Here is a 12,271-nt window from a genome sequence, read left to right as displayed (position 1 = left end):
TATACTTATACCTAAACGTTTTCTGACTTTAAGATCACTCCATAATTGGATCAAAGAGTATAAAATGTTGAAAGTATCTGACAAATACAGTTTTTCAGAAATTGCTCTGGTGTTCACTCCTACCAACAGCATAGCATGTCTCACTGTTCCCCTGCCAACATTGACTATTAGCATTTTAAAAAGTCATTGCTATTTCATAGGTGAAAAACAGAAAGCCTCAGAGTCTTCCCATATATTTACTCAAGAGTGACAGATATCTTCTCATCTAAAAACTGAAAGTTAAAAGAACAATTGTCAAGCTTACTCATTTTTTCAAACACCATTAGTTTTCTGATCTCCACTAACAAAAACATACGGGGTTAAGTAGCATATAAGTCAGATTAAGAATCTCTTTAAAATTCTTCAAAATAACCTAATAAGGAAAAGGCATATTTTTATTCTATACTTCTTGTCTTACACTAGAGGTAAAATCCTTGAAGTATGTTTATTTGAGGCCAAAACTTCAGTGTAAAGGTGAGAGAAATAGATTCTGTGCAAGCAATTATTTTGCATATGATGAGAACAAAGACCATAACTTTATACAAACAAAATGATGTTTCACTGACTTAGGAAAAACAGAAATATAGCATCAATGTGTACTGAAAATTTCTTCCTTTAGTGATATTTAGGGTTTAGTAGCCAACTACTTTCCTGAGATAGCTCCAGGGCAGCACTTGGGGGGATGGGGGTTGATAATGTGAGATACAGGACTTCAAAAGAGCCTAGTGCAACAAAAAATGCTAAGATAACAAATCTCAAAACAAAAATAAGATCATTCTGATTTTTTGTAAAAGATTTTTTTATTCAGAGTTTATGTAAGATTAAAAACTACAAGATTTTGCTTGCAGCTGATCAGCAAAAAGAGAAAGGTTAAACATTAATTATCACGTGACTGGCTAATTAAAATGTTCTGACTCAGAGTCAAATTACTAAATGACATACTAGTTACTTTGCAGAGGTTTAAGAGTTTTGGAGCAAAATAGCTCAAAGCAAAATATGTCATCTGAAGCAAAGGGCTAATAGGTTTATAAAATACTGATTAAGAAAGCTGATGAAGGGAGGTTGAGTCAGAACTTCAGATTATTTTAGACTTCTAGCACGTGGTTACCATATGCAAGGATCTAGGAGCCATTATTTTCTAACTTTTTTTTTGGGGTGGGGGCGGTGTGTGTGTGTGTGTGTGTGTGTTTGTGTGCATGGGCAGGCAATCAAACCTGGGTCTCCCGCATGGCAGGTGAGCATTTGACCACTAACCCACCCATACATCCTACCTGTTGACTTTTTGAGATAAACAACTTTAACCCACACCACTAAACAAGAATAAAGAAACACTTTACAAATCAGTCAGAAAACATAAAGCAGTCCTACTTCTCCGGTAGAATTTTAGTTGAATTAAATCAGAAGAGAAACTGATCATTGCACATATCACATTTGTAACACTACATCTGTTGAGTAGAATTTCCATTCCAAGTGTTGTTTTCATCTTCACCATCATCTTGAGTCCTCAATCTATATATTTTCCCTTCCTTTTTAAAGTCTTCCCCACGTTTCTCCAGCACTCTTTTTCTGACTTGTTCCCTGGTAACACAAAGAAAGAGAAAAAGAAGACTATATAAAATGAAAATAGTAATACAAAGTTTTTTCTTTTACATTTCCATTAGTGCAGGCAATTGTACTATACTTTTAACTCCACCTACAGTGATGAAAGTTTATGGGAGATAATTATACCTACTAATGTAGTATTGACTTCATTAGTCTTTGGCAGTTCTAACTTCATCTATTCTCCTAGGCACTCAAGCCAAATAGTATTTTCCACTTCTCTGTGTTTCTTGATAATGTACCAAGCTTTAGAAGGGTGGGACCATTTTCTAACATTTCCTTTTTATTTATGCAAGTTGGTATATCTACTAAAACATTTACAACTTACATAGCATCTTGGAGGCTACCCAAAGGTCCATTCATGGCCTAAATGACAGAAATAGTGATTTAGCCAATCTTTAATCCTTTCAAAATCTCTTAAGAATGACTTATTTGGGTTCACCAGTGTGGAAGCTGATCCCGGAAAGTCTGCGCCTGCTCCTCCGACGATTCCGGACTTTATGGAGAACTTAATGTTCTAGATGATATTTTGACCGAGGTACCAGAACAGGATGATGAACTCTATAACCCAGAGAGTGAACAAGATAAAAACGAAAAAAAGGGATCAAAAAGAAAAAGTGACCGGATGGAATCTACTGACACCAAGCGACAAAAACCTTCAGTTCATTCAAGACAGTTGATTTCAAAGCTGCTAAGCTCATCTGTTAGCAATAACAAAAGAATAGTGAGTACAAAAGTAAAGTCAGTCACAGAGTATAAAAATGAGGAATATCAAAGATCTGAACGAAACAAGCATCTACATGCTGATCGGAAGATCCGTTTGTCAAGCAGTGCATCCAGAGAACCTTACAAGGGTCAACCTGAAAAGACTAGTCTCCGGAAAAGGGATCCTGAAAGGAGGGCCAAATCCCCTATACCAGATGGTTCTGAGAGAGTTGGGCTTGATGTGGATAGACGTGCAAGTAGATCCAGCCAGTCTTCTAAGGAAGACGTGAACTCTGAAGAATATGGCTCCGACCATGAGACTGGAAGCAGTGGTTCTTCTGATGAGCAAGGCAACAACACTGATAATGAGGAGGAAGGAGTGGAAGATGATGTGGAGGAAGATGAAGAAGTAGAAGATGACGCTGAGGAAGATGAAGAGGTGGATGAAGATGGGGAGGAGGAAGAGGAGGAGGAGGAGGAGGAAGAAGAAGAATACGAACAGGATGAGAGAGACCAGAAGGAGGAAGGGAATGATTATGACACTCGAAGTGAGGCCAGTGACTCTGATTCTGAATCTGTTTTCTTCACAGACGGGTCTGTCAGATCTGGTTCAGGCACAGATGGATCAGATGAGAAAAAAAAGGAAAGAAAGAGAGCTAGAGGCATATCTCCAATTGTTTTTGATAGAAGTGGAAGTTCTGCATCAGAGTCATATGCAGGTTCAGAAAAGAAGCATGAGAAATTATCATCTTCCATTCGTGCTGCCCGAAAAGATCAAACCAGTAAACTCAAATATGTCCTTCAGGATGCAAGATTTTTCCTCATAAAGAGTAACAACCATGAAAATGTGTCTCTTGCCAAAGCTAAGGGAGTATGGTCCACGCAACCTGTTAATGAGAAGAAATTAAATGTTGCGTTCAGATCTACAAGGAGTGTTATTTTAATATTTTCTGTCAGAGAGAGTGGAAAATTTCAAGGGTTTGCAAGACTTTCTTCAGAATCACATCATGGAGGATCTCCTATACATTGGGTGCTTCCAGCAGGTATGAGTGCTAAAATGCTTGGAGGTGTCTTTAAAATTGACTGGATTTGCAGGCGTGAATTACCCTTCACTAAGTCAGCTCATCTCACCAATCCTTGGAATGAACATAAGCCAGTAAAGATCGGACGTGATGGACAGGAAATTGAACTTGAATGTGGAACTCAGCTTTGTCTTCTATTTCCCCCTGATGAAAGTATTGACTTGTATCAGGTCATTCATAAAATGCGTCACAAGAGAAGAATGCATTCTCAACCCCGATCAAGAGGACGTCCATCCCGTCGAGAACCAGTACGGGATGTGGGAAGGTTAGAAACATTCTTTGGACTGATAATAGGCACATGTATCAGAATAACATGATGGAGGAATGTGATTCGTCAAAAGTTTGTCCTGCGGTAAAGAATAAAGAGAAAATCCTCAAATCAAGCTGCATGGACTAGTTTGTGGCTTCATTGAGGATTTCACATGGTCACCTTGGTCTCAGTCATTTTTCAAGAGGAAAATGGGGATCTTTCCTTATGTAGAAAAAAGTGTTTGCTAAAGAGCCATAGCCAGTTTAGATTAGTTAATATTCTGTTAATACAATGTGTACAATTGAAATGAGGTAGGCATTTGTTGCTAAGAACAGGATAGAAAGGAGGAAGAGGAGGAAGTCTTTATTTGCAAAAATTGTTAATATTTTGTAAAAAGCCTTTTCTTTCAGGTGTGTCTCTGGATAAGCCTTATCAGATATGGGACTTTTATAAAGGATCACTAATATTTTTTCAGAAGATGACGCCTCATTTAGAGGAGAAAATATTTAAGTTATTTTGATATTCAAGAGGAGCATTATTGGGACTGTTTCAAATTTTATCACCGTGCTGTGTTCACCCCATTGCCAAATATTCTCTAACATGTACCCACTGAATTCACACATCTTGCTGAGCTTCTGAAAAAGATAGGTTCTTTCCAAAGGGGATCAAGTGGCCCTGGGAGACCCAGCAACAAACCAAAAAAGAAGGGCTGTTGCTGTGTCTGTTTACAACTTTTCCAGATGCTGGCAGTACCTGTGGACTTAAAAGTGTTTTTTAGAGGATCGCCATGGTTATTGATCACTACTTTATGAACTAAACAGCATTTTCCAGGAAAAGGAAAGGGGTTTAACTTGTTACAGAATTGGAGAAGTCTTTGCAAAGGACTGATTTAAGCCCTTCTACCCAACACCTTTCCCTGTATAGATTTGCATACAGCTAAATCTAAAATATTCTGCTAAAGACTGTTGGATGTGTGGTTGATGGGATGCAACCTTTGGTTAAGTTTCCTTTTGGTGGAAACATCCTGTGGTAGGTACAGATAATCCAACAAGAGTCCCCATTTCTTTGAGCTTAAAAAGGACACTGTCGAATAGGTAGGAGGAAACCTGGCAGAGTCCCCTTATTTTGGGCCTAAAAGGACTGAACACCGAGATGTCTTTTGAAGTTTTAAGATAAGAGGTTTCCAGTGCAATACAATATAAACGAGTGAAGTTTTACCTCAGTTTTGCAATGGACTGCAAACTATACTTATTACACCACTACACCTTCTCTCAAGCCTGCCAGGGCCTCCATTTATGTATGTGGCTTACAGCTTAAAGTTAGTAGTTGGACTACTATATGAACTGTTCATATCATGTTTTATACCGGTCGTAAATGCACTCCCCAAACTACAAGAAAGCGGCGTCGACCAGAAGATTATGATATTCATAACAGCAGAAAGAAACCAAGGATTGACTATCCCCCTGAGTTTCACCAGAGACCAGGGTATTTAAAGGACCCACGATACCAGGAAGTAGACAGTTTCACAAATCTTATTCCCAACAGACGATTTTCAGGAGTTTGCCGAGATGTGTTTTTAAACGGGTCATACAATGATTATGTGAGGGAATTTCATAACATGGGACCACCACCACCTTGGCAAGGAATGCCCCCATATCCAGGAATGGAACAACCTCCACACCATCCTTACTATCAGCATCATGCTCCACCTCCTCAAGCTCATCCCCCTTACTCAGGACATCATCCCGTACCACATGAAGCAAGATACAGAGATAAACGAGTACATGATTATGATATGAGGGTGGATGATTTCCTTCATCGCACACAAGCTGTTGTCAGTGGCCGGAGAAGTAGACCCCGTGAAAGAGATCGGGAGCGAGAGCGAGACCGCCCCAGAGATAACAGAAGAGACAGAGAGCGAGATAGAGGACATGATAGAGAAAGAGAAAGAGAAAGAGAGCGATTATGTGATCGGGACAGAGACCGAGGGGAGAGAGGTCGATATCGAAGATAATGCACTTTTGGAAGCACTGATTGTTTAAAGATAAAAAATCTTGGTTTTTTTTTTTTTGTGTGTGTGTGTGTGTTTACAAGTAGTAAATTTATTTTCAGCTGTCTACTTAAAATTCTTTGTGTAGAAGGATTTATTATGACCCTCTTTGTTTCAAGCATGCAGTATAATAAGAACTGGAAAAACTCAAATCGGCCAAAAATGCAGTTGACAATTGAGTTGACACTTTCATTGGAGCAGAATGGAACAGTCCACGAATGTAGATACTGATTCTTTTCTCCATAAATGTTCATCTACTTATAGTGTGTTCATCCTAAGGTTATTTTCCTCTTTGTTTTCATTCTTTTGGATCTTGATTGATAACTGCCATATTTTGCTTTGATGTGTTTATGTAGTTGCACACGGTTCAGTAAAAATAATGCTGCTATCAAGTATGCAAATATTGAAGTATGATGGTTTGACTGTATGGCAGTGTTGTAGCAGACTCTTGGTTTCTCCTCCTACCTGTTCCCCCTTTTTTTAAACTTATAAAGTCACTGTTTATATTTTTTTCAGTCTTCAATGATGAGAGCAATATTAAGAAGACATTATTGCTGTCTAATTTTTAAACTTTTGGAATAATTCCTATGTTCAGCAGCATGGTTGATGCTGGTGTTTAGCCTACTCCTCCAAACTGTATACATTGGCTTGGAATGTTCACAACTTGCATGAGTGGCAGCAGAAGATAATTCCCATATTCTACATTGCTACTGTTTTTATAAAATAAATGGGTAAAGATTAAAAAAAAAAAAAAAAGAATGACTTATTTATAAACAGCTAAGAACAAACAGGATGTCCTCATCTGAAATTGGGGAGAAAACGGGTGAAATTTAAGCTAAGAGAATTCTTTAACACTAGAACAGAAAGAATAAAGCTGAAAAATAATAGTAGCAGTGAAAGCTTTCCCCTCTTAGACTTACTTATATTCATCCTTTGTCCCAACCCAAAACCTTTTCCCTTACTTGAGAAAAGTTCAAAACCCACAACAAGCTACCCTATACAAAAGCAATTCAAGATTAAATGCTTCCACCCATTGCTCAGCGATAATTCTAAAATTCAGTGTTAACAAGGTTTAGTTTAAATACTGTTCTAAGACAAGAGATAAGAATTTTTCTTTATTTCCACTTGAGGATGTACTATAGAGATATAATTGGTTTTCCTGCCTAATAGTTAAGATATAAACCAAGACAAAGGTTTAAATGGGCCTAATCACACACAGTGCTTACATAAATCATCATCTACAGAGTCAACAGGACTCAAGGCTAGGGATCTCCTCAGTGATGGCAGACAGAGGCAAGAATGTTTCATTATTTATCACAAAGGATTGGTGTGAGGATTTGCTAGAAGACCCATTAGTGTTTTACAATAGTGGGAACAAACTATAATCAAGGTGCTCCTATTATTACAGAGGGATATCATCTCACCTTCTAGGAAAATATATCCTGATATATTTACAATAACCTGTTTCAAATATGCACCATCTTAACAAACAGAAGTAGGAGCTAAAATAGTGTGGTCTATATTACTGTTCTAACTTTTGCCATCTGCAAAAAAGAAAGACCTTTTGGTTAAGGACTTGACCAAACTAATTTTCAGGAGACACCATTTACAAAAGAACACCCAGTTTCCTCAGTTTGGTCTTTCTCTGAATGACACAGAGAACACTCTCAGTCAATAATCAGGATTAAAATTACCTAGAGCATAATGATTCCTTTTTTTTTCTTGATTTTAATTAAGAAACCAATCAACATTCAACACGAACATTCTTAACATATGAATATTTACAATCAACGACTCACAATATCATCACATAGTTGTATATGCATTACCATGATTATTTCTCAGAACATTTACATCACTCCAGAAAAAGAAATAAAAAGAAAAAACTCATGCATACCATACCCGTTACCCCTCCCTCTCACTGACCACTAGTATTTCCTTTTACCCAATTTTCAATGATTCCTTTAAAGAATTTATGCAGGAAGATTGTAAGCAAATAATGGAATAAAATCTCTGTTCAGGCAAACCATGGCTAGCAAGAAAGAATTATTTCTACCTGGGAGGTGGGGGATGGGGTGGGGAATCTGCTTGTTACAGCCATAGGATAAAAACATTCAGTGAATAAAATAAAAGAGGTGAAGTTCCTTTTCATGGAATAGGTTTTAGAAAGACAACTGCAAAAACTCAGGTAGTGAGCTTCCCAAGATAAAAGATATGACAACATTTCAGAACATCTGGTTTTCCTTCCTCCAAAGCAGGGACTACAGAGGGGATTTACAGAAAGAAACCAAAGTACCCATAACAAAACTCTTTGTTTTGAATAATGTATAGTCCTTTTCGAATTGGGCACTAATAAACTATTTCTGCAAATGGAGAAAACATAAACGGATACCTTTTTTCTGAGTTGCTAGATGAGGCATGATTTGAGTGTTCCGCCGATGCTGTTCTCACAGAATTCTGTGTAGGAGGATTACTAAATAAGAAGTTGCTAATCAATCTCCAGATGGCAAGGAATGGGTAAAGTACTGTCCCCAACAACGTCCAAATGTCTCCACTCGAAGAGGGTACCATAGATGTAGCTGGTCTTCCTGCCTAGAAATGAAGAAGGCCCTGATGACTGGTTTACTGCAAGAAGGTAAAATTTCCATCTTTTGTTGTTTTTCAAGTGTACATCAACTGCTAGGTATTCCTAAAGCTCTTGCTTTTAAAGGATTAAACACAATATGCAAACCAGAAAGTAGTTCTTATTTTGAAGTTTTATAATATAATTAAAAACTCTGAGACAGAAAATATATGCATTAGCCACTACTGGTCATTTTCTATACATGAAGTCACATGAGTAAAAACAAATTCAAAGTTACACTATTGCCTCACAATATCAGCAATACAAATATATAAAATATAAGACTGGAATAGACTGAGCTAACATTTCTGGATAATGTGGATTTTAATTATCCACAATACACCTTTTCCTTTCCCTAGCACTAATTAAAAGAAATGATCAAGAGTAGAACAAACAGGAATATAATAACAACAACAAATATATCCATATACATACTGGTAACAGTACCACAGAAGCACTTGGAGCAAGTTCTAAATCCAGTAATTTCTTTTTATAATCTTCTTTGGTAAATTCCATCCTGGGAAACATGGTTGCTAATGAAAAATTACCGTAAGTGTTGCCAACAGTCTGTAAATATAACAATAAATTATAGTACCTTTATAAAGATGTTACATTACTCACCAACATATACAGTGACTTTTATTAACATTGCCTTAATTTTTAATTTTATTTAATATTTTTAAAACTGCTTTTATTGTATATCTTTATATACAAAGCAAAGAAAGAAAAAAGCAAGTTTTCAAAGCACTCTTCAACAAGTAGTTACAGGACACCTGAGTTTGTCATGAGCTACCATACCATCATCTCAGATTTTTACTTCAAGCTGCTCCAGAAAATTGGAGGCTAGAAGGCATAAATATGTTTTTTATTTCTTTTTGTGAAAAGTAACATATATACAAAAAAAGCAATAAATTCACAACAATTAGTTGTAGGATTTCAGAATTTAGTATGGATTATAATTCCACAATTTAGGTGTTTACATCTAGCTGCTCTAAGATACTGGAGGACTAAAGGAAATATCAATTTAGTGATTCAGCAGCACTGACAATTTTAAAAGTTTAAATGTAAATTCAAAAAACATTTTTAAAAGCTCTGTACTTAAAAAGTAGCTGATAAGTTAGCGAATTCAAATTTTTAAAAAGCTTCTGTAACTCAAAAATGACCACATTCATATGGTGTGTGAATGTACCTCAATAAAACTGTATTTAAAAAAATGACCACAAACTAGCAAGAAATATAGTTCCTAAAGTCATATAAAGTAGCTGAACTAAATCAAAATGAGCAATTATTTATCTCCTTAAAGTATGACTACAGCTCAGTTTTTTATTAGGGTTTTTACTATCCTTTGGCAAACTTAATATTAACTCTCACAAATAACACATTCGGATAATAGGTATATACTGGTTTGGAGATATTATGTACCCCAGAAAAGCCACATCCATTCAGTATTGCTGGGTGGGATTTTTTTTTTTAAGGAGAAAAATAAAGAAATTTTTATTTATAATTAATTTTAATTTTTATTAATTAAAAAAAATTACAAGAAACACAAACATTCCCAATACATACTATAATTAATTTACAATAATGAAACAAAAGCTGAGAAAGATTTCCTCCAGTAGAAACTCACTAAAGGTAATTCTAAAGTAGATATTATGTACAGAATAAAAGTAATCTCAGATGGGAGATCTGATCTGAAACTAATGGGAAATAGTAATGGGAAAAACGGTAACAACATATTGAAAAACACAGCATTAAAATTTGTAGAACTAAAATATACAAGTAATATTTCAAAAGAGGAGTTAATATGTTTAAAATGGTTTGAGGTCTAATGTCATAATATTCTAAGAGGAGCATAAGTTATGAAGTAACTTCATAACTTGTTCTTTTGACTTTCATTGATTCAATCAACTAAACATTCAGTGACCGCCTACCATAGACCTTAGGAATATACAATACTTTTGATTAGCTAGAAGAAAACAAGGAAAAAGGATAGGAATTATCAGGGGCAGTGGGAGTGTATTTTAAATAAAATACTCAAGGAAAGTCTCACTAAGAAGGTGTGTTGAGTAAAGTTTTGAAGGAAGTGAGGGAGGTAAAACAGCATTTCAGGCGGTGGTGCGAGGATACTTCAGCAGTGGAATTCTCGCCTGCTATGTGGAAGACCTGGCTAGGTTCAATTCCCAGACCATGCAACTCCCAAAATAAAAATAATAATAGTTTAAAAATTGCATTTCAGGCAAAGAGAATTATGCTCCAAGAGCATTCTGGGAGGAAGACCGGAGAGCTAGTGTAGTTGGAGAAAAGCAAGAACGGGAGAGCTGTAGGAAATGCAGCCAGAGATAACTGGTCCACATTGTGGGGCCTTAAAAATATTGGTTTTGGGGTGGGCCACGGTGGATCAGGAGGCAGAGTTCTTGCCTGTCATGGCAGGGACCCGGGTTCAATTCCCAATGCCTGCCCGTGCAAAGGAAAAAAAAAACTGGTTTTTACTAAGAGTGGAATAAGAATTGATTGGTTGATTTTAAGCAGAGGACATGATCTGACTTACTTCTATTTTTCTTAAAACATGTAAACTTCTACTGCCTGTTGACATTTTTTATTATCACAATCGACATTTTTTGTGTGTGAAAAATAGCATGTACACAAAAAAAGCAATAAATTTTACAGCACATTGGAACAATTAGTTACAGAACAGATTTCAAATCTTGGGATGGGTTACAATTTCAAAATTTTAGATTTTTACTTCTAGCTGCTCTAAGGTACTGGAGACTAAAAGAAATATCAATATAATGATTCAGCAATCATACTTGCTTGTTAAACACTACCTTCTCCATAAAACTCCATCATCAACTTTGATCTTTCTCCCACTCTTTAGAGGTTATGTGGGCTATGCCCACTGTAACTCTTTCATGTTGGAAGGGGTTCCAATAATATAGGATAGGGGGATAGAACTAGTTGATGTTCTGGAGAGGCTGGCCTTTCTGCACTGCAGGACTTCTCTGGTCCAGGCACCCATCTGGAGGTTGTACGTTTCTGGAAAGTTACCCTAGTGCATTGAACTTTCGTAGAATCTTTTTTTTTTTTTTTCCGGAGGTTATTCATTTTGTTGGTTTTTGCTTTATTTATTTCTTTATTTATTTATTTAAAAAATAAGAAACAAAATAAAATACATAATCAGTAATTCACAATATCATCACCTAATTGCATATTCATCATTTCTTAGAAAATTTGCATTAACTCAGAAAAACAAACAAATAGACAATAGAAAAAGAAATGAAACGAACACAGGAAAGAAAAAAAAAGATTATACCTATCATACCCCCTACCCCTTGCCTTCATTGATCACTAGCATTTCAAACTAAATTTATTTTAACATTTCTTCCCCCTATTATTTATTTTTATTCCATATGTTCTACTCGTCTGTTGACAACGTAGATAAAAGGATCATCAGACACAAGGTTTTCACAATCACACAGTCACATCGTTACAACTGTATGATTTATTCAGTCATCCTCAAGAAACATGGCTACTGGAACACAGCTCTACATTTTCAGGCAGTTCCCTCCAGCCTCTCCATTACATCTTGAATAACAAGATGATATCTACTTGATGCATAAGAATAACCTCCAGGATAACCTCTCGACTCTGTTTGGAATCTCTCAGCCATTGACACTTTGTCGCATTTCCCTCTTCCCTCTTTTGGTCGAGAAGGTTTTCTCAATCCCTTGATGCTAATTCTCAGCTCATTCTAGGGTTTTTCTCAATTCCTTGATGCTGAGTCTCCGCTCATTCCAAGATCTCTGACCCACGTTGCCAGGAAGGATCACACCCCTGGGAGTCATGTCACACGTAGAGAGGGATAGGGTGATGAGACTGCTCGTTGTGATGGCTGGAGAGAGGGGCCATATATGAGGAACAAAAGA

General features: G+C 36.5%; 2 protein-coding genes across 2 annotated transcripts in view; one reads left to right on the top strand and one right to left on the bottom strand.

The window, feature by feature from the left end:
• Positions 1-820: 820 nt before the first annotated feature.
• Positions 821-12,271, bottom strand: part of UBXN4 (UBX domain protein 4) — a 96,740-nt gene continuing 85,289 nt past the window's right edge. Inside the window, exons 11-13 of the mRNA XM_077153671.1 lie at positions 8,784-8,915; positions 8,118-8,317; positions 821-1,617 (exon numbers count right to left, since the gene is read on the bottom strand). Coding sequence (XP_077009786.1) covers positions 1,479-1,617; positions 8,118-8,317; positions 8,784-8,915 — 471 coding nt within the window. The 3' untranslated portion in view covers positions 821-1,478. The remainder of the gene's footprint in view (positions 1,618-8,117; positions 8,318-8,783; positions 8,916-12,271) is intronic.
• On the top strand, positions 2,096-5,905 carry LOC143676776 (YTH domain-containing protein 1; the record flags this gene model as incomplete). The annotated part of the gene is made up of 2 exons (XM_077152116.1): positions 2,096-3,690; positions 5,071-5,905. Coding segments are annotated over 2 exons (2,214 nt in total), but the record flags the coding sequence as incomplete, so codon positions are not given.

The sequence above is a fragment of the Tamandua tetradactyla genome, chromosome 3 (genome assembly GCF_023851605.1).
Source record: "Tamandua tetradactyla isolate mTamTet1 chromosome 3, mTamTet1.pri, whole genome shotgun sequence".
Taxonomy (NCBI): Eukaryota; Metazoa; Chordata; class Mammalia; order Pilosa; family Myrmecophagidae; genus Tamandua; species Tamandua tetradactyla.
Note: the sequence above shows the minus strand (reverse complement) of the source record. Positions and strands in the feature narration are given on the sequence as shown.